General features: G+C 44.9%; 2 protein-coding genes across 3 annotated transcripts in view; both read left to right on the forward strand.

Moving 5' to 3' along the window:
• Positions 1-344: 344 nt before the first annotated feature.
• On the forward strand, positions 345-5,860 carry phb (prohibitin). The gene is made up of 7 exons (XM_080856707.1): positions 345-435; positions 943-1,045; positions 1,455-1,616; positions 1,712-1,854; positions 3,260-3,376; positions 3,556-3,651; positions 4,475-5,860. The coding sequence occupies exons 2-7, from the start codon at positions 961-963 to the stop codon at positions 4,685-4,687; spliced, it is 816 nt and encodes a 271-aa protein (XP_080712833.1). The 5' UTR covers positions 345-435; positions 943-960; the 3' UTR covers positions 4,688-5,860.
• Positions 5,861-8,505: 2,645 nt separating this feature from the next.
• znf652 (zinc finger protein 652) overlaps positions 8,506-23,230 on the forward strand; it is a 19,616-nt gene continuing 4,891 nt past the window's right edge. The window contains exons 1-5 of one of the 2 annotated variants that reach the window (XM_080856699.1): positions 8,506-8,577; positions 8,775-8,833; positions 17,364-19,272; positions 19,968-20,115; positions 20,956-21,071. In XM_080856699.1, coding sequence (XP_080712825.1) covers positions 18,148-19,272; positions 19,968-20,115; positions 20,956-21,071 — 1,389 coding nt within the window. In that variant the 5' untranslated portion in view covers positions 8,506-8,577; positions 8,775-8,833; positions 17,364-18,147. Of the gene's footprint in view, positions 8,590-8,774; positions 8,834-17,363; positions 19,273-19,967; positions 20,116-20,955; positions 21,072-23,230 lie in introns of both variants that reach the window. The other variant, XM_080856700.1, reaches the window with a different exon arrangement.

Raw genomic sequence — 23,230 nt, forward strand, 5'->3', positions numbered from 1 at the left:
AATGGTTTAGTTTACAGCTCTTGAAGTGTGTGTGTGCGTGTGTCTATTTAAGCGTGTGGGCCTATATAAGTTATTTCCTGTAATTAACTGCGTATATTTTCATTATTTATGGAGAATGTTTGCCGCGTTCGTTGTGCCTGAGATACCAGAAGCTGTTCTAAAATAATAGACTACAACGCTAAAGCAGAACATTTCTAGATAAGCAACGCCACCTGAATGCACTTCAAAAGAACTTCATATACCGACATGTTTTGGATAGCTTTGACGGACCAATGGCATTCTACAGTACATTCTAGACTTGCACTGTAGACAGAGGTGGTCAGACCAATAGGAGGAATCGTTATTAGGATTCTAGCGCATGCTCTCTGGGCTCAAGACTTCATGTGTGTCTATCGCGAGTACGGTGGAGGTCACAGTGAATCGGCAAAGCATTGGGTAAGTGCTCAAATAATTGAGAACGTCACTGAAAATATATGTAAAACTTTCGGCATGAGCCATGTGTGTCACAAAACAAAAATCCGTAACTCGCTGATTTAGAAAAGTAGGTGCGTTATTGAACGTTGTTGGAAGACGTATTCAATAACGTCAAGTTCTAAGCTGTCTTCCATGCTAGCTTACATCAGCTAGCACGTAACCAATGTAACGCTATCAACTGAGCTTTGTTAGTCTATTGACTGCCCAAGTAAAATGTCCTGATCTCTAATTATATACTCAGTGCAGACACTGAGACGGTTTTGTAGGTGAAAGGTTGTCTAAGCATGCTTTACATCACATGGTGTGTCTGACATGCCAAGGCCAACGAGTCTGCATGCAACGCTGTCGTGTGTGCTAGTCTTGAAGGGACAGCACGACTCAGTTACCTTTACGATGTTTTATTGAAGAAAAAGGTCTGCCTTTTTCTAAACTGAAATGATGTCTGACACATCTCAATTTACTTTAAAGGACTGATCCTTCCCTACCATGGCGAAATTGTTTGAGTCCATTGGAAAATTGGGGCTGGCCCTCGCAGTTGGTGGAGGTGTGGTAAATTCTGCCCTTTTTAATGGTAAGTTTTTGTGAGAATGCGGCTGCATTTTGAATGGAACTGTACCTCAAGTAATGGACTGTCTGTCTGCCTTTAGGAAATTACTTAATGTACCTTTCAGATTGCAATTGTCGGTGTTTTTCAGACATGTGTTGTGGATTGTATCATTGATGATAAGGTCACCTTGTGTAGGTTTACATAAGAATCTGTCCTATTCCTAATTGGTATCAGCCTTGTTATCTATCATCCCCTTGGAATTATTAATCAGATTTTTTAAAATCTAATAATCTTACCCTGAGCTGAAAAAATTATATACTTTTAATTTGCATATTGTTGTCACTGACTGAAATAACACTCTCTGTGTTTGTTCAACTGTGTTGGTAAAGCATCCATGTTGAGGACCATCTATCTTTCTGTTCGTGTGTTTTAGTGGATGCAGGGCACAGGGCTGTGATCTTCGACCGGTTTCGGGGGGTGCAGGATTTAGTAGTTGGGGAGGGGACACACTTCCTGATCCCCTGGGTCCAGAAGCCAATCATCTTTGACTGCAGGTCCCGTCCACGTAACGTCCCTGTCATCACTGGCAGTAAAGGTACGTGCCACAGTACACCTTTACATCTATGTGGTCAAGAAGCCACTCGTGTGTCTGTGTGTGTGTGTTTCTCACTGCCTGTGGTCGTCTTGCAGACTTGCAGAATGTGAACATCACTCTGAGGATTCTGTTCCGGCCGCTTGCCACCCAGCTGCCTCGAATCTTCACCAGCATCGGAGAAGACTACGATGAGAGGGTGCTACCCTCCATCACCACTGAAGTACTGAAAGCTGTTGTGGTGAGTGTGTGTGTGTGTGTGTGTGTGTGTGTGTGTGTGTGTGTGTGAGAGAGAGTGAGAGAGGGTGCTCCCCTCCATCACCACCGAAGTGCTGAAAGCTGGTGTGTGTGTGTGTGTGTGTGTGTGTGTGTGTGTGTGTGTGTGTGTGTGTGTGTGTGTGAGAGAGGGTGCTCCCCTCCATCACCACCGAAGTGCTGAAAGCTGTCGTGGTGAGTGTCATTGTGTGTGTGTGTGTGTGTCTGTGTGTGAGAGAGGGTGCTCCCCTCCATCACCACCTAAGTGCTGAAAGCTGTCGTGGTGAGTGACTGAGTCTGTGTGTGTGTGTGTGTGTGTGTGTGTGTGAAGTGCTGAAAGCTGTCGTGGTGAGTTTCTGTTGAGCATCTCATGGGGCTGTCCTGGTGGGAAGAACAGTGAGGTTAAGAGAGTTGAAGTGGATTGTGATTTGGGCATTGTGTAAATAATTGTGTGCTCCATTCAAGTATGACTGCAGATTTGTTCTAGTCCTTCTACAAGATAAAACCTTTTATTTCTCTTATTGTTTAAGTTGATACCTGTGTAGGGAATGTGCAAGTTTGGAGAGCACTGATGAACAACGATTTGGATGTTTTTCCTGTAGTCGCATGGACCATCGTCATTGGTTCCAAAACATGTCTGCAGCTGATGTTTGCGTTAGTTTGTTTAGGTTCACAAAATTTGCCATGGTCAGTTTGATTACATTAACTTATGTCTATAAGTGGAAATATAAATGTGCATTTGTATAACATTGTGCCTGAGAAGCATTTTTCTTTATTCAGTGAATGTCTTAACCTTCACATAACTTTGAGACTCTTGTCTCAAGGTCCTGTATGGTGTACACATATGCAGTCAATATGGTGGTGCTGGAGAAGTATGTGAAGCCTCTAGAATGTTCTATATTTCTACCGAAATATGACCGTAAACATAAACAAAGGTTCACTTACTTTTGCCACAGATATATGTGTGTGAGAATCAGATGTAGTTTGACGTCATATTTATGCAGAAATCTAGAAAATTCTAAAGGGCTTCACCAACTTTTGTTGAGCCGCAGACAATGCAGTATCCACTCATTATGCAACTGGTATCACCACTTAACCGTTTAGCAGTCTACATTAATGTGTGACTTCACACTCGTTTAGTGTAAAACTGCCAAATTAAATTACTCATTTTTCTAGATTTTGCAATAAACTTGTCTGCTATGTTCCCTATGAAGACCGCTTGTGAAGTGCTATTGTGTTGAAGACGTAAGACTGTCAGGCCCAGTTGTGTGTTGTTATTAATGTGAACTGCCGATTCGATCTTGACTAGGGTGTAAATGTGTGTTGTGTGTGTGTGTGTGTGTGTGTGTGTGTGTGTGTGTGTGTGTGTGTGTGTGTGTCTGTACATGTAGGCCCGGTTTGACGCAGGAGAGCTGATCACACAGAGAGAGTTGGTCTCCAGACAAGTCAGCGAAGACCTGAACGAGCGTGCGTCCACCTTCGGCCTTATTCTGGATGATGTGTCTCTGGTAAAGCTTCCTCCATCTAACTCATCTTCTCTCAACACCTCCATAGTCTTTGACTACACGTGTTGCTTTCTCCACCTGACAGCACGTTCCCGTGGTTACGCACGTGTATCTGTATGGTTGTGTTTGAGGTGGTGTGTTGGCTGGTAAGTCTCTCATCTCCACTCCCTCTCTCTCTTCAGACACACTTGACCTTTGGTAAGGAGTTCACGGAAGCTGTGGAGATGAAGCAGGTGGCACAGCAGGAAGCCGAGAGAGCCAGATTCGTTGTGGAGAAGGTAAGTGTGTGTGTGTGTGTGTGTGTGTGTGTGTGTGTGTGTGTGTTGTGGAGAAGGTACGTGTGTGTGCATGTGCATGGCCTCAGTTAGATTTGAGTCAAAGAAGCGTTGAACACTGTAAGGATACTCCTCCCAAACACACAGATACACAAAACGTGCACTAGAGCTTGAGGCTTAAGTGGGCTGTAAGGATAATATTCTGGTGTTTTTCAAGAAATGGAAGTCCATTGCCAGGGCTATTGCAGGACTTGTGTTAATATATTAATGGTTAACCCCCCGGTTCCCCATTCATTTACCCCATCAGTGATTTATCTCTCCCCTTCACATTTACATTTAGTCATTTAGCAGACGCTTTTATATCATATATACAGTATTTACATTTTCATTTAGTCATTTAGCAGACGCTTTTATTCATATATACAGTATTTACATTTACATTTAGTCATTTAGCAGACGCCTTTATATCATATATACAGTATTTACATTTTCATTTAGTCATTTAGCAGACGCTTTTGTCCAAAGCGACGTACAGGGGAGAGAACAGTCAAGCTAAGAGCAGTTAAACCTGGTGTAACAATAAATACTACTTTTTTTTTTTTTAAGAAAACCACATAGAAAGAAAAAGAAGTGCGGGGCTGTCACTGCTTAAGTGCAAGTTAAGTCAAGGTGCCAGTTAGGAAGGGAGGTGCTCTCTGAAGAGTTGGGTCTTCAAGAGCTTCTTGACGGTAGAGAGGGACGCCCCTGCTCTGGTAGTGCTCGGCAGTTCGTTCCTCCCCTTCTAACACCTCCGGTTCTACCCCTCCCTGTCCCTCGTTCCTTCCAGGCGGAGCAACAGAAGCAGGCGGCCATCATCTCGGCAGAAGGAGACTCCCAGGCTGCCCTGCTGATCGCCAACTCTCTGCAGGAGGCCGGAGACGGCCTGGTGGAGCTCCGGAAACTGGAGGCGGCCGAAGACATCGCCTTCCAGCTCAGCCGCTCCCGCAACGTCACCTACCTGCCCTCTGGCCAGGGCACGCTACTGCAGCTGCCCCAGTGAGGGCAGTAACACACACACACACACACATATACAAATGCACTCACAAAGTAACGGACTGGCTCACACATAGACTGTGTCCAGCCACTGAAAGGACTACCAATCTCAAAACCCAAAATGCAACTTGATTGTGTCTTTTGTTTAGTTTCTCTTCCCCTTAGCATTTCTCTGTTTGTTGCTTACTCTCTAAATAAAACGATGAGGTTATCAATTAATTGGTGAGGAGCATACAAGTTGATGTTTGTGTGCACGTGTGTGTGACATCATCCTTGTGATGAAGCTTTATCTTAAATTAGCAAATGTTTCTGAAGGAGAGAAAAAAAGAACAATTTCTGGACAGTGTCACACACACTGCTGTACAAGGACATGCACAGGCACTAACTCCTGTTTAGTGCATCCTCTTTGAAACATATAGAGTCCAATAAAGCCTTATTTTTACACTGAGGCAGATCCCTCAGGCATGGAAAACATGCGAGAGTATGCACATTGAGCTGTGTTATGTCTGGGTAGTGGACAAAAAGTGCTTGTTTAAAAAAGAAAATAGTAATAATAAATTCCACCGATCATTCAAATTCATTGCTGGAAATGATAGATATTGTATTGCCTGCTGGCTTGTTGAAATTAGCATTTTTAAGTTCATTTTGTCATTGAACCATGGTAAATCCCTACAACCAGATTACAGGAAACTGAAGAATCAGATATGCTGCTGTAACACATTGGAACTGACATGAGCAGTGTTGGAATTGGCTTCATGGCTTCATTAAGCATGTAGCACTTGGAAAGCATATGTGGGGGATGGCAGACAGGTGTCACTATGTCTTTAAGCGTTCCAAGTAAAGTTCAAAGATATATATGAAAAGCTAGTACACTAAGTACAGTGATGTGTCTTATTTTTTTGGTTATAGTGTGAATGAAAAGTGTGTGACCGAGCCAGCACTGCCAGTATCCTATTTCCTTGAGAGTTGAGTGGGTCAAGGTCTCATCATGTCCAGTGCGTTCAGTGCCAGTGTGTTATGGTCAGCTCATTCATACACACACACAAGATTGATTCGTGTTTTGGCTTTGTTTTCTGCTGTGATTGATTTGTTTTTTTTACAAGTTTGAAGGTAAATATGTGACGCCCTGCATTCCGTGCTGAAAAGTCTCATAGTCATTCAATAAAAAAAATATATCATATTTGTACTTGGTAAGAGCAAAGTATTATGACCTCTAATGACATTAAGTAGGTTTATCCTACATATTAATGGGGCAAGGAAAGTAGTATAGTGAAAACACAAAAAATATTTGATGTAAAATACTCTAGCGAATGAAGTAGGAGTCGTGCTTTCCTTTTGGAGTCTTGCCATTTATTATGCAAAGCAAGATTCAGGGCAAGACACCCAAGGGGGGGGGCTAGTTTTAACATGTGGGTAAGGGTGGACAAATACTTCTAACACACAGGGAACTACACATAGCAAATACTAACAGAAATATGTGCTCATGTTAACACAGGGAGGGAACACAAATACACTCTAAAATGACATGTTAATCAGACACCGAATTAAACAAACATTCTCACAGGCACATTTGCACAGCATTATGGGACTGAACGATAACATAGACATTTACGGAAGCACACAACCCCCCCTTGCATGCTGAAATACATGGGGGGTCAGCAGGTTATGTAACAAGTCTTGGCGGGGCTCTTACAGTACCTCATATTGACCACTAGAGGATGATGTTTCCCTTTATGCTCAATTATCTTCAGAAAAGCCATGAACGTTAAGAATACCATTATTGTGTTGGGTTTTTCACTTGGTCCTTCCTCAAGCATTTCATAAACTTTTTTTTATATGTAATTGCGGACATATGAAGTGTATTCAGTGTCTAAAAAGGAGGCAGTGTCTCTTTTTGAGTCATTTGGATAAAACTGGCCCATCATAATCCCAAACTATAATAGACAAGATACATCACTACATTCATATACCCACCCGTACCCATTCAACCACTCAAAACACACCCATAAACATCAATGTATACATCTTAACCCCCATCTGCAGAAATGAAACATACTGTTATTAGACTGTCAGGTACAATCATTCACATCAGTCTAAGTCCTGCCTGCAGAAGGGTTTTTGCCTGGAACGCTCATAAAAGAAAGCAGAAACCGTTTCCTCTTTCTGGTTGAGAGATTGCAAAGTCACTTTCTGATTTTCAGATGGCAACTCATGATGGTATGCAGAATCAGGTGTTCAACAGGTGTTCATCAGAGGCATGTTCTTTTTGCAAAATAGTATAATAATAACTCATATTTATATAGCGCTTTTCTAACACTGAAAGACGCTTTACAAATGGTATGCAAACACAACACATGTTTGCTTGCCTTGTCTTGTCTTGAAATATTGCAATATTACCTAGCAGGTTAAAGTTCAGCCAAGCCTTTACATTTCAGTTTTTAAGTTTTCAGGTTGAGCACTGGTCATTTAGAAACCAACCATCAACTTCTCGACAGTTTGCAATGAATTAAAGCCCTTACGATCCCTGTTATGCACCAGTCCTTAATGAACCCCCATTTCACATTATGCTGCTGATGAACCATCAGCCATATTATTGCCATCGTATTACAGTGTAGAATAGTCAGCGTATACAGTGTAGAATAGTCAGGTGTATTGCTCTGATCAGCAAGGTGACACCCTTTCACAGACACACAGGGTATGTGTTTCTGTTTTCTGTTTAACACACTGGATGGTCCTGTTCCCAGGGCACTGGATGGTCCTGTTCGCATGTGTTCTTACCAGTGGTGTAGTCCAGGGTATACGCAGGTATACGGAGTATACCCACTTATTTTTCAGTCAGCATTGAGTATACCCACTTCTCAAAACAGGGCGTTTATCCTGTGCTGTATGGGCTGCTTAAAAAAAATTAAGAGTATACCCACTTCTCCAAGAACCACTACACCACTGGTTCTTACACACAACAAAACTTCATCCTGAATTTAGCATGCAGCCAAACCAATATCTTGTGTGGTGTCTGTCTTCCATTGTGATCTCCTATTCCCCTTGGGCAGCCCCTACCAGAGCTGATAATGGACATAAATGCCAGCCCCTCAACACAACCTATCTGAGTGTTTGTCGATTGAGATGCTATATATAGTTCACAGTGGAAGCACTCACAGACAGTCTTATCAAACTCCTTGTTCTCTGCACACATGTCAAGTCAAGTCAAGTCAAGTCAAGTGTACTTTATTGTCAAAAATCTATGTAACAGGGTTAACACAGAGGTTTAAAATTGCGTTTGACCAGTCTCCAATGTGCAGTTTAAAACATTTAAATAAGACATTGACAATAATCTCTCTCTCTCTCTCACACACACACACACACACACACACACACACACACACACACACACTCAGAGCTGGCTCTCACACTGGCATGGGCTCTTGCTCTACGAGGTGTATGGAAGGTGGGCGCCCCTGCGTCATGTCGGTGACGTGCACCCGACCCTGGACTATGAACTGTGAACTGAGGTCTAATGATGTGAAAATCAAACATGGCTTGACTGCAAAAAAAATGGAAAAACGCAAAACCTTGACTATTTCCGTCTAATAAACAGCAAAAATAGGACTGTAGGCATACTGCTTAGATAAACCCACACCTGTCACACACTAAATATGTATCTTCATTTACCCACTATTTCAATCACGGACGGCAGGGACGACTACGTGCGCGCGCCCCGTCTGGAAAGCTGGCTGTAGATAGACGGCGGGTGAAAATCCTCCGCGTCGCCATGCGCGCCCAGATCAACTCAGACAGAAACCGCGCGGCAACCCCACTAGAGCGCCTCTACGGGATGATGGATGGTTAGTGCGCTAGACACAGGCCGGGCGGCCACGTAGCTATGGCTTGCTCTTTACGGTAAAGGCAACGGTGGGGGTCTGTTTGCAAACACACACTTCTCATTGCAAAACCAGCATAAACAGATTAACAACAGTATATCCACACTGCCACACTGACTGACACCCGCAAATGTACAGTTGGACACCACCTGAGTATAAGACCTTATGAGAAGACAATCGCTTTTGAAGATTTTTTTGCTTTGTTTTGTATCTCAGCTCCAAACCCCTGCAACTCTTGACAGCACGCTATGAGGAAGAGGGCGCTCGCGAATCCGGTGAGTAGTCCACTGAGCACAAGAGCTCGCTACAAGTTAATTTCAGCCTTTTTCTATATGGTTTATTTACAAAGATGACAATCAACCACGAACTACAACAAAGAGGAAGAATTTCTGCCGTGGGCGTTTTCACAGGTAGGGAACAGCTGTGCGTGAATAATAGTCAGTACTGCGTTTGTAGGTTTCAGCGGGGAAATTGCAATGGATAGGGTTTTGTTCGGAAAAGAGATATTTTAAAGCGTTCTTATTTAGTTGCTAACCTTAATCCGGTTTTCAAACAAAGCGACACATACGCACAGCTCTGAGCTGCAAGTGGATAATGTGTGCGGCCCGTGTCAGTGCAAACAATTAGAAAATCACAGCAGGTTTCAAATCAATCTGGGCGGTTTTTGGGTTAAAAAAGTGAAAGTCGTTTGCGATTAGGATTCGCTAGCGAGCTGTGTGTCATGAAGGCTGCTAGCTAGCTAATTACCTTCCAACACTAGCATTCTTTGTGGTTGAACAGATCATAGCTAGCTACCTAGCAAGTGAGATTACGTAAGGTTGAGTTAACAGTTACACAAAGCACCTCAGAGCAAACAACATTTGTAATTTAGTGCGTTGTCTTGCTGTCTGGTTGATGCATCTGCAGACGCATCTGTGATTGCAGTAATCGGTCGCCTGCTAGCTCGCCAACTAGCTAGCTCGCTAGTTTAACTTGGCTAACCGAATGGCCTGCTTTCCTGTCGTCTTGACCAACCAATGTTTCGTTCGATTTAACCCTTTCTTTGCGCCGATTTTCAAAAAGTTGACGATTGCCACGCAATACTGTGTGTTTGACCAATTGCTGGTGGCCTAAACGATGGATATTTACGCTAACAATTAAGAATCACTCATCATTTCATAATGTAAATGTGTATTGTGTTGCACTTGCATGTCCACTTTCAGATTCAAAAAGTAGGCCCTTATTGAGACGTCAGCTTGGTTAACGTTAGCAGTTAGCCTACGTGCTAGCTTATCTTGGAGAGGGGCAGAGGAATTTGCAGAGGCGAAGGATAGTCAGTGAACTTCTAGGCCCAGAAACCCATGCCAATCTTTTTTTGTTTGTTGCCCTACTACCAAACGTCGAACATAATCTGATGACTCCTTATAATGGCAAACAAACGAAGCTAGCAAATCTGAGGCTCTCAAAATATTTTCAGTTTCAAAGTATCAAAACCGAATCAGTTCACGTGAACGTCGTAGCATAAATATTCCTGTTTCTCTCTTCGTAATGGTGACATCGAGTTTACACCGCTGCTGGTGTTAGGGTATTTTGCAGGTTACATTTATTTTCCAACATATCTGTGGCATTGTGCTCATAATTATACAATTATTCATCAAGCCTTTCTGGTCAGTGATGACGAGTTTAACATTATTACAATGTCATCTAAGAGTGTAACATTGTAACACCGCAAACACGTTTCATACCGTACATGCAGCATTGATGTTCATTGTCATTTGTTCATCGTTCAAGTCATTTCAGTCTAGTGAGCAATGAAGGGCATCGTTGTAGACTGTTCCTGAAGACAGTTAAAGACTTCCCTGTAGTCTAGAAGCAGCCATCTGTAATGAAAAGAACTCTCTTAAATGTTGGTTGGTTTTGTGGAAACCTGGGAATTAGACTGAAACTTATCCAGCCAGATAGATAGATAGATAGATGGATACTTTATTAATCCCGAGGGAAATTAAGGTCATCCTGTAGCTTATACACTTAACTCACAAACATTCATACTCGAATCACAATAAAAACAACACACATAGGGAGAGCATGTACACAGGGAGTGGGGTGTTCACAGGTACAGTTTACTGTTAGCATCTTGCTTAGGGCCCTCTTGGACAGTGACCTGACATGTATTATAATTACATAGCAGGAAGGCATGGGCTGTCACACACCCACTGGTATTCTGCTGTATGTCTTCTGTATGTTCCCTTCCTAACTGGCACCTTGGCTTAACTTGCACTTGAGCAGTGACAGTCCCGCACTTCCTTTTCTTTCTATGTCGCTTTCTATTTCTTAAAAAAAGCAGTATTCATTATTACACCAGGTTTTATTGCTCTTAGCTTGACTGTTCTCTCCCTTGTACGTTGCTTAGAACAAAAGTGTCTGCTAAATGTAAATGTCTGTGTCTGTGTTAGGTGTCCCTTCACTGGGGCCGTTTCAATAGCAGGAAGGCTAAGCACTCTACAGAAGAAAGGTCCACCCGAGGGAGTGAGACGTGGAAGCAATGATTGTAATGAACCGTGTTTAAACTGGGAAGAGTGGAGTATGCGGCATCCTCCTCATTTGACCTTTCCACTTTGAACCTCCTCTATCAAGCGCTCCCCTTTTCTCTGTTGGTAGCTAACATAAATACCTGTGTTGGTGCTCCTCGCCTGCTGGGTTGGTGTGAGCCGGTTAAAGGCCGATTTATGCTCAGTTACGTAAGCGCAAGAGGCCGCGCAAGCCCCTTGCGCGTCTTTTCACGTCATGCGTGCGTCGGCCCCTTTTTCTAGACTTGCGCCATTTTACGCAAGCCTATTGTTCTGGGTGTGACTTGCTTGGCAACACCCCCAACGCAACGCGTAAGCACCTAGCAATTCATGCTCAACGCAGAACCAAGCAAGGGCCTTTAAGGTCTTACCAGTTATTTTGTCGTTCCTTATACATTATCGCTATCCCTCCCTTCTTGACAACTTTAACTTTGCCTGACTCCCCTCATGCTTCGGTCTCTCCCCCTCTCTCTGACTCTCTTTCTGTCTGCATTTTGTATCCATTTCGTATTTATTCGCCCCTCCCCTTTAACCTCTGCAACCTAATTAAAGTTCACAGAGGGAGCTTGAGAGAGAGTGGAAGAAGGATAAAAGCGAGAAGGAATTTGCTCTCGAGGGAAAGAAAGCCCAACCTGCCTGTAGCAATGGCCCCCTCTCATTCCCTCTCTGCTTGGGTCTCTCCTTGCCTTGATCCTCCATGTTTTTTATTGTATTGTTGTTTTACTGTATTGTGTCCAATCCGATCATCTCTCTCCGCCGCTCCCTGTTCCCTCTCCGGTCACCCTTGCGTTGCCTCTTGCCTGAGCATGAAAGAGGGATTGTGGAGTGGACACGCTGTCTCTCCTGACCTTGCCTGATGTGTCTAAATTAGAGACCTCGGGTCTGCACTTCCAGCAGCTTAAGCTTGGAACAGAGTGTTTGGGAAACCTTCCGAATTCTGAGAGGAGAGAGAGAGAGAGAGAGAGAGAGAGAGAGAGAGAGAGAGAGAGAGAGAGAGAGAGAGAGAGAGAGAGAGAGAGAGAGAGAGAGAGAGAGAGAGAGAGAGAGAGAGAGAGAGAGAGAGAGAGAGGGATCTGTCTGAGTAAATGCTTAATGGACCACCACAGATTGGTGGTGGTGGTGGTGGTGGGGGGGGGGTCATCAGAGAGTGAGTAAGCGAGCTATGCGGTGCATTTGTGAAAGTCAAACTGTTGAAGGAGGATTCTCTTTCACGTCCACAGAAGCATGCAGTCACAGTCTGAGAGTGGGCAGTTTTGCAGACATTAGACACCGGAGACGCAGGCCGTTTAAGCGCCATGAGGATGTGTGCAGCAGAGGAGAGGGCATGAGCTTTCTGCTGGGAGAACAGGAAAGTGGATGTTTGGCATCACAGCACCCCCCCCCCCCCCCCCCCCAAACAGATGCAATTTTTGTCCAGATCTGCTCAGTGTTTGGCCTACACGGCTACAAACAAATATGGTTAGTTTACTTTTAGATTCTGTTTTGTTTAAGTAACAGTACATATGCAGTGAGTTAATTGCTGACAGTCCAATTCGTATATGATTTACATTTTCATTCAAGCTACTTTCAGCTTTTTTGCATGATAATATCCATAGCCTGCTACCTGTTGTGATGCCTAGTTAATTTGTTTGTTCAAGATGGTTGCCACCATTGCATTCCAGTTATGCAATGCACTTTGGTGAAGGCTGTCAGAGAGCACACAGGAGAGCACACAAGCAGGGCTTTTTGACTCCAGCCTCAGCCACGGCACTGTGTGTGTGTGTGTGTGTGTGTGTGTGTGCTTTTTGACAGTGTTTAACAGCTCAATTTGATGTTGCGTCTAACATACGACTGAGGTGGCTCAATTTGTGTGCCGTAACTATTACCTGCATTAACCTTGGAACACAATCAATATATCGGTTAACGTAATAGCTCTAGTCTAAAGGGAGGGGGTTCAAATATCATATAGTGATTGTCAGTGGCGGTCCGTGCATTTCACGACTAGGCCTTCAGCGATGTCCTACACGATGTTAAACTGAGTGAATCCACCTCCTAATACCATCATTATGACGCCATGGCTCTCGAACCAGTATATTTTATACAGAAAGGCAGTGAGCATTGCATCACCTTAACATAGTCGAGTACAACAGACTTTATTAATATTTCCGGAGCATTTCAAATCAATACACCCGTATTAACAATACATTAAGAGTAGTAAACTCTAAGTTATATGATCGCTTGGATATTACTGTCACAACTTAAAAATAAAAGGCAATTTTCAGGGATTAGTCTACAAAGTTTTATTAAGTCCACCAAAAGTAGCCTTTGTGACTCAATGTGAGGTTTAACAAGTTTAACAAGTAACATCGCATTGTCCCACCTGCAAAGCAGTTTCATTAAACTTCCCATCCTCACGATATCCAGTTTTTCTTGAAAGTTCCGTCTTGAAAATGGCGTTGTAATTGTATCAAAAACTGGAATTATCAAGTTTGTGTAAACTAATGTATTTGAGTTGGTTAATGTAATTATGTTTAGTCTTACCAATTGAAACAACTAGAAGAATAAGCATTGAAACCGATGTACGTCGTTTTAGCCAGCTAAACTGAGCACTGAAGCACTGCACCGGTCTGCCTCAGTATCCAATCAAAGGACGTTTACGTGTCACGTTCAACGCATGGAAAGAAATCTTCCGGGCCTTCTAGAAGGCCCAGTGTCGCCAACTCGAAATCTGATTGGTTGTCACAACTGTCTGTTTCAGTTCATTCAACTTAAATGAACTGAAACAGCCAGTTGTGATAACCAATCAGATGTACACGGGCCTTCAATGTGAATTCTGAAGGCCTCAGGGAAGATTTCTGTTCTCGGGGAAGATTTCAAGGAGCGTGGCAACACATGATAGCGGAAATATGATTGGATGAAAGCTCTAACATAAATGAACAACGCTGGAAGCATGAAATGAAGATAATGGACTATGGGGAATCATTTAATACATATTTATGAAAAGAAAATATTAAAATTAAATTTATTTTATTACATTTATTTTCTGATGATGTTTAGGCCAGCAGAGAAGGCCTTGAAGGCCCTGACGGACCGCCACTGGTGATTGTTTACACTACAGTTGAATAGTTTTAGAACACCTTCCTTTCCCATTGAAATGTACACAGGTTGTAATCACACACACACACACACACACTCATACCATCCCTAATGTTACTCACTCCTACTCTCTCACACACACACACACACACGCCTCCTCCTCCATATGCAAAGAGATCTTCAAAATCATTGAAGAAGTCTGAATGTAGCCTTCAGCTTTCTCATTTGCAGCCAAGTCCATCAGTAGACCACTGCTTCCCCCTGCCTCGTCCAAATCCACATAAGGTCCTGCACCCTCGGGAAACATTACAGCGACGGCTGGCTTCATGTTGATGGGCTGTTGAGCTACAAAACTCTGCAATTTGTTCAGACCTACGCTTTTAAGGGTAATAATAGTCTGTCTTCCTTTTTCTCGCTTTATGATGGCAATAAACTACCATAATGCTTCAGAGGGGGTTTTACACAGTCTGTTCTAACACTGCCTTTATGCCGACAGAAGGTTTGTAAAATAATACAAAAAAGTCGAGACACCTCTAGGAATCGTTTGCATCAACTCAGAAAGCTTGATGTCTTCCACTGCAACCCAGGCAACCACAGGCTGCCTCTTCTAATTGAGTATAGTCTGTGCAGTGGTTTGTATGTGAATGTCACAAAAGCTGTCACGGTAGACCTTCACCGTTTTTTTTGTCAATAACGGACGCCAACATTTCACATGTTTGGGCGGATGCATGTGATGCATGATCCAGGGACCAGCACTGGCTTGTGCATGGTATTGCTGCAGTCCCAGTTATTCACTTCTTTTATCCTTTATAAATCAAATCATGAGGAAAGTTGCCCATCTTCTATTTTTATTTAACTTCTATTTAACTTCTACTTAAAAATGGGGCATTCAGGAAGATTTGGGCTGGCACAAAAGCTAGGTGACCGGTTAGTTAACATGTCCTTCATATTAAATAGCCTAAATTGGAATAAGCATCAAATTCTTTACTGTAAATAGTGTCATGTTAACATGTTTCGTAAAGATACGCTTCCAAATGTAATACGTCCTTTCATATTTGAGAAAAAGGAGTTCTCTCAGACATCAAAAGAGGAAGTTGGCAGTTAGTGAATATGTGAAGTCTGTAGCGGTGTTTGGTGGCGGCTTACATAGAAGGCTAGACCTCAAAATGCATAGAAGACACTTTTGCACTGCATTGCACACCACCAGCGTTAAACACACTCTACTGTACACACTCCTTTGAATACACACTCCGGCTAATAGTGAGTGTTACATGCTATTCTCTCGCAAATACACATCAGGGATGGAAACTATTTTTTTCCTTCTCTCTATATATATTCAGATTCTAAAATCTACTAGCCACCCACATTTGTGTGTAACTCACTTTCCCATAACGTTTGCTGTATATATAACCGCGATGTAAAGCCACATTGTTGTTAAAATAGTCCGTCAGATTGGGCTACTCAACTTTGTAAATTAATGAATGCTTGACTGAGAAGGAAGCGCTCGACGGCTTTGAATTTCACTTTCAATCAAATTGGTGTTCAGTGGCCCGAACTCTGATTGGTCAATATGCTGGAGGAGACGTAGCTAACTTTTTAAGTGACAATGCTATTTAGTTTTTCAGACCAGTTCAACCGTTTCAGTTATGTTTGATCAATGCCCCCTTCGTTGACCTGCCACCACGTCTGGTAGGTAGATCAAATTCACCTGTGACTTCACAATTTTGGGTGTTAATTTCCATCTCTGATTCACACACACACACACACACACAGTCACATACACAGTCACATACAAAGTTTGTGGTTTGTTTTAACACATCTAGCGCTCCTCAGTTCTCAGAAAGCAGCAGCAGCATGCACCGGATGAAAGGTGGAGGCCTGTGGCTTTGTGTGTGTGTGTGTGTGTGTGTGTGTGTGTGTGTGTGTGTGTGTGTGTGTGTGTGTGTGTGTGTGTGTGTGAAGGATGATGATGATGGGAGACACCATATTTTATTAAATCATATCAATATTCTTTTGTTAAGTAATTATGTGTCTATCCTTTTTTAAGTGTTTTTTTTTTTAAAACAAAACCCACTTTAAAAAGGATAGACACATTAGAGGACTTTAAGTACTGGATCTTGTTTCTAGCTGGGTACGTGCAGCCATGTTTACCTTAGATATTTCAAATTAGTCAAAACGGCACCCTGCAATGGCACTGTGGGGACTAGAGTTATCTTATTGTTTCTTGAAATCAGTGTTGCTCTGACCGTTAAGGGCGGAAAAGGGAGGGGTGTTTTATTTGCGATGCGTTATTTAGAAAATCAGAAAGGTTTTAACTGCCAAGTAGGTTTACACCTACCACAAATGTTCTGTGGTACAAACAATAAACAATACATGTATACATTTCCAAACACAGGAAAAACTATTTATAAAATATATTTAAAAAAATGTACAGAATAGGTTAAAGGGAAAAATGAAAGGGCAGTGAAGTCAATGCAGGAGTGTGCAAATAAGAGTGCGGGATAAGGGTGTGTGTTGGGGGGGCGGGGGGGATATTGTCGTTTATCCTGGGGGGCGGCGGGGGGGATATTGTCGTTTATCCTGGGGGGGGGGATATTGTCGTTTATCCTGGGGGGGGGGGGGGATATTGTCGTTTATCCTGGGGGGCGGGGGGTGGGGGGGGGGGGGGATATTGTCGTTTATCCTGTGAGCGATCTCTGCAGCGTTGGCCCTCCACCTGTGTCCTCTGAGGTCATGCCCAGGTCAAGTAAAGTCAGCATCCAAAGTTTTCACCGAAAGAACGTTTTCATTACGCCCTTAGATTTTGCTTGTAGAGACTTCGCTATGTAGGAGTGGGCGAGGCATTAGCTCCGTTTGAGTGTCGATGTCGTTGTGGGGTGGGAGACGATATTAAGTGTTGCTGTCGAGATGTGAAACACTGTTGTGAAGATGTGAAACGTCGAAGTTTGTGTGGGTGGTGTATACCTTTTGCTCAGTGCTGCATGTGGTTTTCCTCTGCACACACACACACACACACATATACTCATACAGAGAAGTAGGGCCCGTTGCGGTCAGGCGTGCATCGTAGTAAGATTTAGTGTTGAATCTTGTCACCTTAACCAGATCGTAGTTTCATATTGCGCATTGCAGTGCACTATAATGTGTGTGTGACTGCTCACCTCTCTCTCTCTCTCTCTCGATACAGCAACCCTCGGCAGCTGGATGCTGACACAGGACGGGCAGGTCCAGATGACATCGCCTGCAAACGACCGAACGGCTGGGCGAGATATCTAACGTCAACTCAACAAAACATCCACAGCAGACAGACAGACAAACATACGTACCCCCCATCTCAAAGGGCCAACAAGAGAACACAAAGGAACAGCTGCAAGTGCAACTCCGTTGGTTCAAATCTTAACTGCTGCTCTGGTCGTCGCCTGAATGTATCCACTGTGTGTTTCACACCTGTAGCCTCCTCAGAGAGAGGTGCTTTCATAACCAGTCAGTCCTCTCTGTCTTTCTCCTGAGAGAGAGGTGCTTTCATAACCCGTCAGTCCTCTCCGTCTTTCTCCTGAGAGAGAGGTGCTTTCATAACCAGTCAGTCCTCTCCGTCTTTCTCCTGAGAGAGAGAGGTGCTTTCACACGCATCAGTCCTCTCCGTCGTCTTCTGGCACCTGGTGTTCCTCTCTTCTCCGAGGTGTTTCCCACTCTCTTGGAAAGCAGAGGTCAGGGGTCATGGGTACCCCTCCGGGGTCGGGCTGAAGGACATTTTTTTTGGGAGCTTTGGCTCCTCCCCTTCCTGTCTCTCTCTTCTGTTTGTTTATCGTCTAAGGGGAGGGGTGGGGGATAGACCTGGTGCGCCCCCCTGCCCCTCCTGAAACCTTTGTTTTCTTATCGGAAAAAAGGCCCAAAAGACAGACAGGCCTCACTTCACACCTGCGTCGACCCAAACCATCACCGCAGCCTCACCTGGCTTCTCCTCAACCCCGATGAAGTCTTGCCAGGCGCTGAAGGAAGGGGCGTCTGATCCGGGAACAGACGGAATGTCCCAACAAGAGGAGGGGGGGTCCAGGACGCATCACCCCTCGCAGCCGTACTACCACCCCCCCTCTGCTCCCGACGTCAACCCAGCAGGCAAGCAGTACAAGGGCGGGGGCAAACCATACTCGGTGCTGGTCGACAATAAAATGGCCGCCAAGCCGCCGGCCGGGGAACCTGTGCCCACTACGGGCAATACGGGCGTCGTCAACCCCTCCCAGCAGTTCTTCAGGGAGGCGGGATCAGAGGAGACGCAGGGTGGCCAGAATGGGGGCTCCTCGGAGGAGGAAGAGGAGGAGGAGGAGGAGGAGGAGGAAGGAGAAGAGGAGGAGGAGGAGCCGTTCAAACGAGAACAGATCATCGTGGAGGTGAACCTGAACAATCAGACGCTGAACGTGTCCAAAGGGGAGAAGAGCGGAGGAGCTGGAACAGCTAACACTGGAGAGGAGGAGAAGATGGGCAGTGAAGAGGAAGAAGAAGAAGAGGAGGAGGAGGAAGAGGAAGAGGAGGAGGAGGAGGATGAGAGTCAAGAAGAGGAGGAGGAAGAAGAGGAGGAGGATGAGGAAGACGACGAGGAGGAGGAGGAGGAGGAGGAAAACACGAGCCGGACAAGGACGGCCAAGAGGGCGAGGAGAGGCGTGGCCTCCATCCAGCCGTGCCGTAAGAGTCAGCGCGTCTCGGCCGCCGCTGCTACCGCTAGCTCCACTAGGGGGCGCACCACCAAACCACCAGGTATGACCACAAGAGGGCGACGGAAGAACACGGACGCCCCGCCGAGGAAGAAGCGCCGATCCGCCCGTGAACCCAAGGGCTCGGCTGCAGCAGCAGCGTCGGGTGCCATGGCGACCGCGGCTGGATCCCGGGGTGGCGGCGACGTGAAGGCGGAGGCTGGTGAGGAGCGGGAGACGCTGGCGTGCGAGAAGTGCCCGCGGGTGTTCAACACGCGCTGGTACCTGGAGAAGCACATGAACGTCACACACCGCCGCATGCAGATCTGCGACAAGTGCGGCAAGAAGTTCGTGCTGGAGAGCGAACTGGCCCTCCACCAGCAGACTGACTGTGAGAAGAACATCCAGGTGAGTGTGTGTGTGTGTGTGTGTGTGTGTGTGTGTGTGTGTGTGTGTGTGTGTGTGTGTGTGTGTGTGTGTGTGTGGCCATGGGAGTGTATTCTCTATGAGCGTGTGGGAGTGTGTAGCTTTAATTGGGTTATGGGGCTGATGCAGACAACTTCAACTGTGTAAATCAAATGCAACAGGAGACTTGCTGTTTCTCATTGTGGCCACTAGAGGGGGCCAGAGGTTTGCTGTGTAAGTCTAGCTGCAGTTTGAGCATGACTCCTTACTAACAAATCTATGAGTAGTTTTCTTTGTCTCCCTGATTCCCCCCCCCCCCCCCGATGCTGCACAAGCAGCTGGATGACTGAAACCAACGTTGATCACTTTGCCACACATTTATCTCTCCTCCAGCCGCTGATTATATCACAAGGGCGTATAGATTTGTGGTTGATCAATCAGACTGATCAATCAGACTTTAGTCACCTGCCCCTGTGCCTGTCTTGGGTGTGGTTCATTGTTATGCTGCGTACCACATTGTGTGGGTCCACTAGGGACTATTAGCTTAGCTTAGCTTTACTGTGAGATGCTCTCACTACTGATTGACTCTTTGAGAGAATAGCCATAAGAGATATGGTCACTATTTGTGTTCTAATGCTGTTCTTTCACTTTACACAAATCCATGTTATAACCTGTGTGTGTGTGTGTGTGTTTTACAGTGTGTATCATGTAATAAGTCGTTTAAGAAGCTATGGTCCCTACACGAGCATATAAAGATTGTCCATGGCTACGCTGAGAAGAAGTTTGCATGTGAAATCTGTGAGAAGAAGTTCTACACCATGGCTCATGTGCGCAAACACATGGTCGGTACGTATGTACACACACACACACACACACACACACACGCACTCGCACCCATACACACATTCACACTCACACCCATACACACACTCACACTCTCACTCACTCACACACACACACACACACAGCTCTTATCATGTGAACCCTGATTAGGCGTAGGCAGGGTAGGATAGATTCGCAATTAAGTAAGACTTCTTGCATTGATGATCCTGCTTAGGTCTCTACTGCTCGTAGCTTGACTGTTCTCTCCTTTGTACGTCGCTTTGGATAAAAACGTTTTCTAAATGACTAAATGTAAAAAAGTCTTTCCTGAGAGAACTGTCACGCAAACATAAACGCAGCATTGTTCTCATGACTGATTGTCCCTCCCCCCCACCGATAGCACACACTAAGGACATGCCATTCACATGTGAGACGTGTGTGTGTGTGTGTGTGTGTGTGTATGCTTGTGTGTGTGTTCTCATGACTGTTGTCCCTTCTCCCCAACCGTAGCACACACTAAGGACATGCCATTCACATGTGAGACGTGTGTGTGTGTGTGTGTGTGTGTGTGTGTGTTTTCTCATGACTGTTGTCCCTTCTCCCCACCGGTAGCACACACTAAGGACATGCCATTCACATGTGAGACGTGTGTGTGTGTTCTCATGACTGTTGTCCCTTCTCCCCAACCGTAGCACACACTAAGGACATGCCATTCACATGTGAGACGTGTGTGTGTGTGTGTGTGTGTTTTCTCATGACTGTTGTCCCTTCTCCCCACCGGTAGCACACACTAAGGACATGCCATTCACATGTGAGACGTGTGTGTGTGTTCTCATGACTGTTGTCCCTTCTCCCCACCCGTAGCACACACTAAGGACATGCCATTCACATGTGAGACGTGTGGAAAGTCCTTCAAGAGGAGCATGAGCCTAAAGGTGCACTCATTGCAGCACTCAGGAGAAAAACCTTTCCGCTGTGAGGTAAACACACACACACACACACACACCTACACACACACCCAGTCTCTCTCAATTACTCACACACACACACACACACACACACACCCAGTCTCTCTCGATTACTCACACACACACACACACACACCCAGTCTCTCTCGATTACACACACACACACACACCCAGTCTCTCTCAATTACTCACACACACACACACACACACACACCCAGTCTCTCTCAATTACTCACACACACACACACACACACCCAGTCTCTCTCGATTACTCACACACACACACACACACCTACACACACACCCAGTCTCTCTCGATTACTCACACACACACACCTACACACACACCCAGTCTCTCTCGATTACTCACACACACACAAACCCAGTCTCTCTCGATTACTCACACACACACACACACACACACACACACACACACACCCAGTCTCTCTCAATTACTCAAACACATACACACACACACATCCACACACACACACACACACTAATAGACAAACACGCATTTAAACATTGAATATTCAGCCATGCTTGAATAAGTACTGTTGCACTTAATGTGTTCACTGTCTGTCTTTTCTATTGCAGTTTGTGTTGATCTGTGGATATGTGTGTGTGGGGGGGTGGGGGTGTGTTGATCATTGGATATTTGTGTTCTTTTTATATGAATTGTGAACAACACTGAATTTCCTTGTTGGTTAGATTTGTACAGGGTGTATGGCTGTGTCTGAAGGGGTTGGCATGAAGAACCAATTCTCTGCCACACCACTGTTTAATAAGTCTAAAATCTGCTACGGCTTACCTAAACAAACATATTTATTAATTCCTGTCAAAGAGGTTATTTATTCATGTACCATGAATTTGGATGGATGTCCATTTATTGATTTATTTTTGGCTTATTGGACAGCACAGGGCAGGCTTTACAGATTCAGACAGAAACGAGGCGTTGAACAGCAAACCAGAAGGGGCCTCAATACACACACACTGCCATGCACACACAGAAGAAAAAGACTGCTGGGTTGTATTTGTGTGTGTGTTTGTGTGCGCCCTCACGCAAACAGTACACTTGTATGGTTTATGCCATCCCAAACCACCATCACAACTTGAACTTAGTGGAAAGAAATAAGCAAAAATGTCCTCAACTCAACTATCTTAAAAAGTCATGAACAAGGCACAGAGCAGGAGACTCCGCTCATGAAGTTACCCCTGTAACAGTAATCCGATGAGCACAGTGTTAACCCACTAAACTGGTCTGGCCTGCATCATGTATTTACCACCGGATGTCTGTATATATATATTACGTACATCTACCTAATACTGGCTGTGTACAACCCCTGTTGTTTCCCTTCCCCCTTCCCATCTTCACCCGGCCAAGCAGATGGGTCCCCCCTTATGTGCCGTGGTTCTGCTTAAGGTTTCTTCCTGCCTAACAGGGAGTTTTTTTTCTTGCCCCTGTTGCCATTGTGCATGCACTAAGGGGGTTCAGGCTCTGGGCTCTGTTAAGCGCCTAGAGGCAATTGTATTGTTATGGCGCTATACAAATAAAATTGAATTGAATTGAAGTTGAGTGTAGATGTGGTAAACTCTTGCATGGCCATATTGTATATAATATTATATGTACAGCAGTGCACAGTCTGGTGCTGCTGGGTGTCCAACGCCAGCTGAAGTACTGTCCCAGTATAGTGGCTTTGCACTGTGTGACTACACTGTATGACCAAGCTCACACTGTCAATCAAAAACTCCACATCAGCATTCAGATGCTCATCCTCCATAGGCAGTGGACGTCACGGTTGCCATAGTGATAGGGCAACTAGGTGGGTGTGGTTGGACAAGGGTGGTCTGGGCGGGGAGCCACTTACTCTGACGGCTGTGTGTGTGTGTGTGTGTGTGTGTGTGTGTGTGTGTGTGTGTGTGTGTGTGTGTGTGTGTGATGGCTAGGTGGGGCTGCGTGGTGCTGTGCTGTGTTGCGTATAAATAGGGCTGTAATGACAGAGTCATGAGCAGTAATAGAAGGCTACTGAAGCACTGCTTGCCTGTTATATTACAGACTAGCATAGCCATGTCTCCAGTCCTGTCTGTCCCTGCCTGTTAGCATAGCCATGTCTCCCGTCCTGTCTGTCCCTGCGTGTTAGCATAGCCATGTCTCCAGTCCTGTCTGTCCC

The sequence above is a fragment of the Sprattus sprattus genome (genome assembly GCF_963457725.1).
Source record: "Sprattus sprattus genome assembly, chromosome: 18".
Taxonomy (NCBI): domain Eukaryota; kingdom Metazoa; phylum Chordata; class Actinopteri; order Clupeiformes; family Clupeidae; genus Sprattus; species Sprattus sprattus.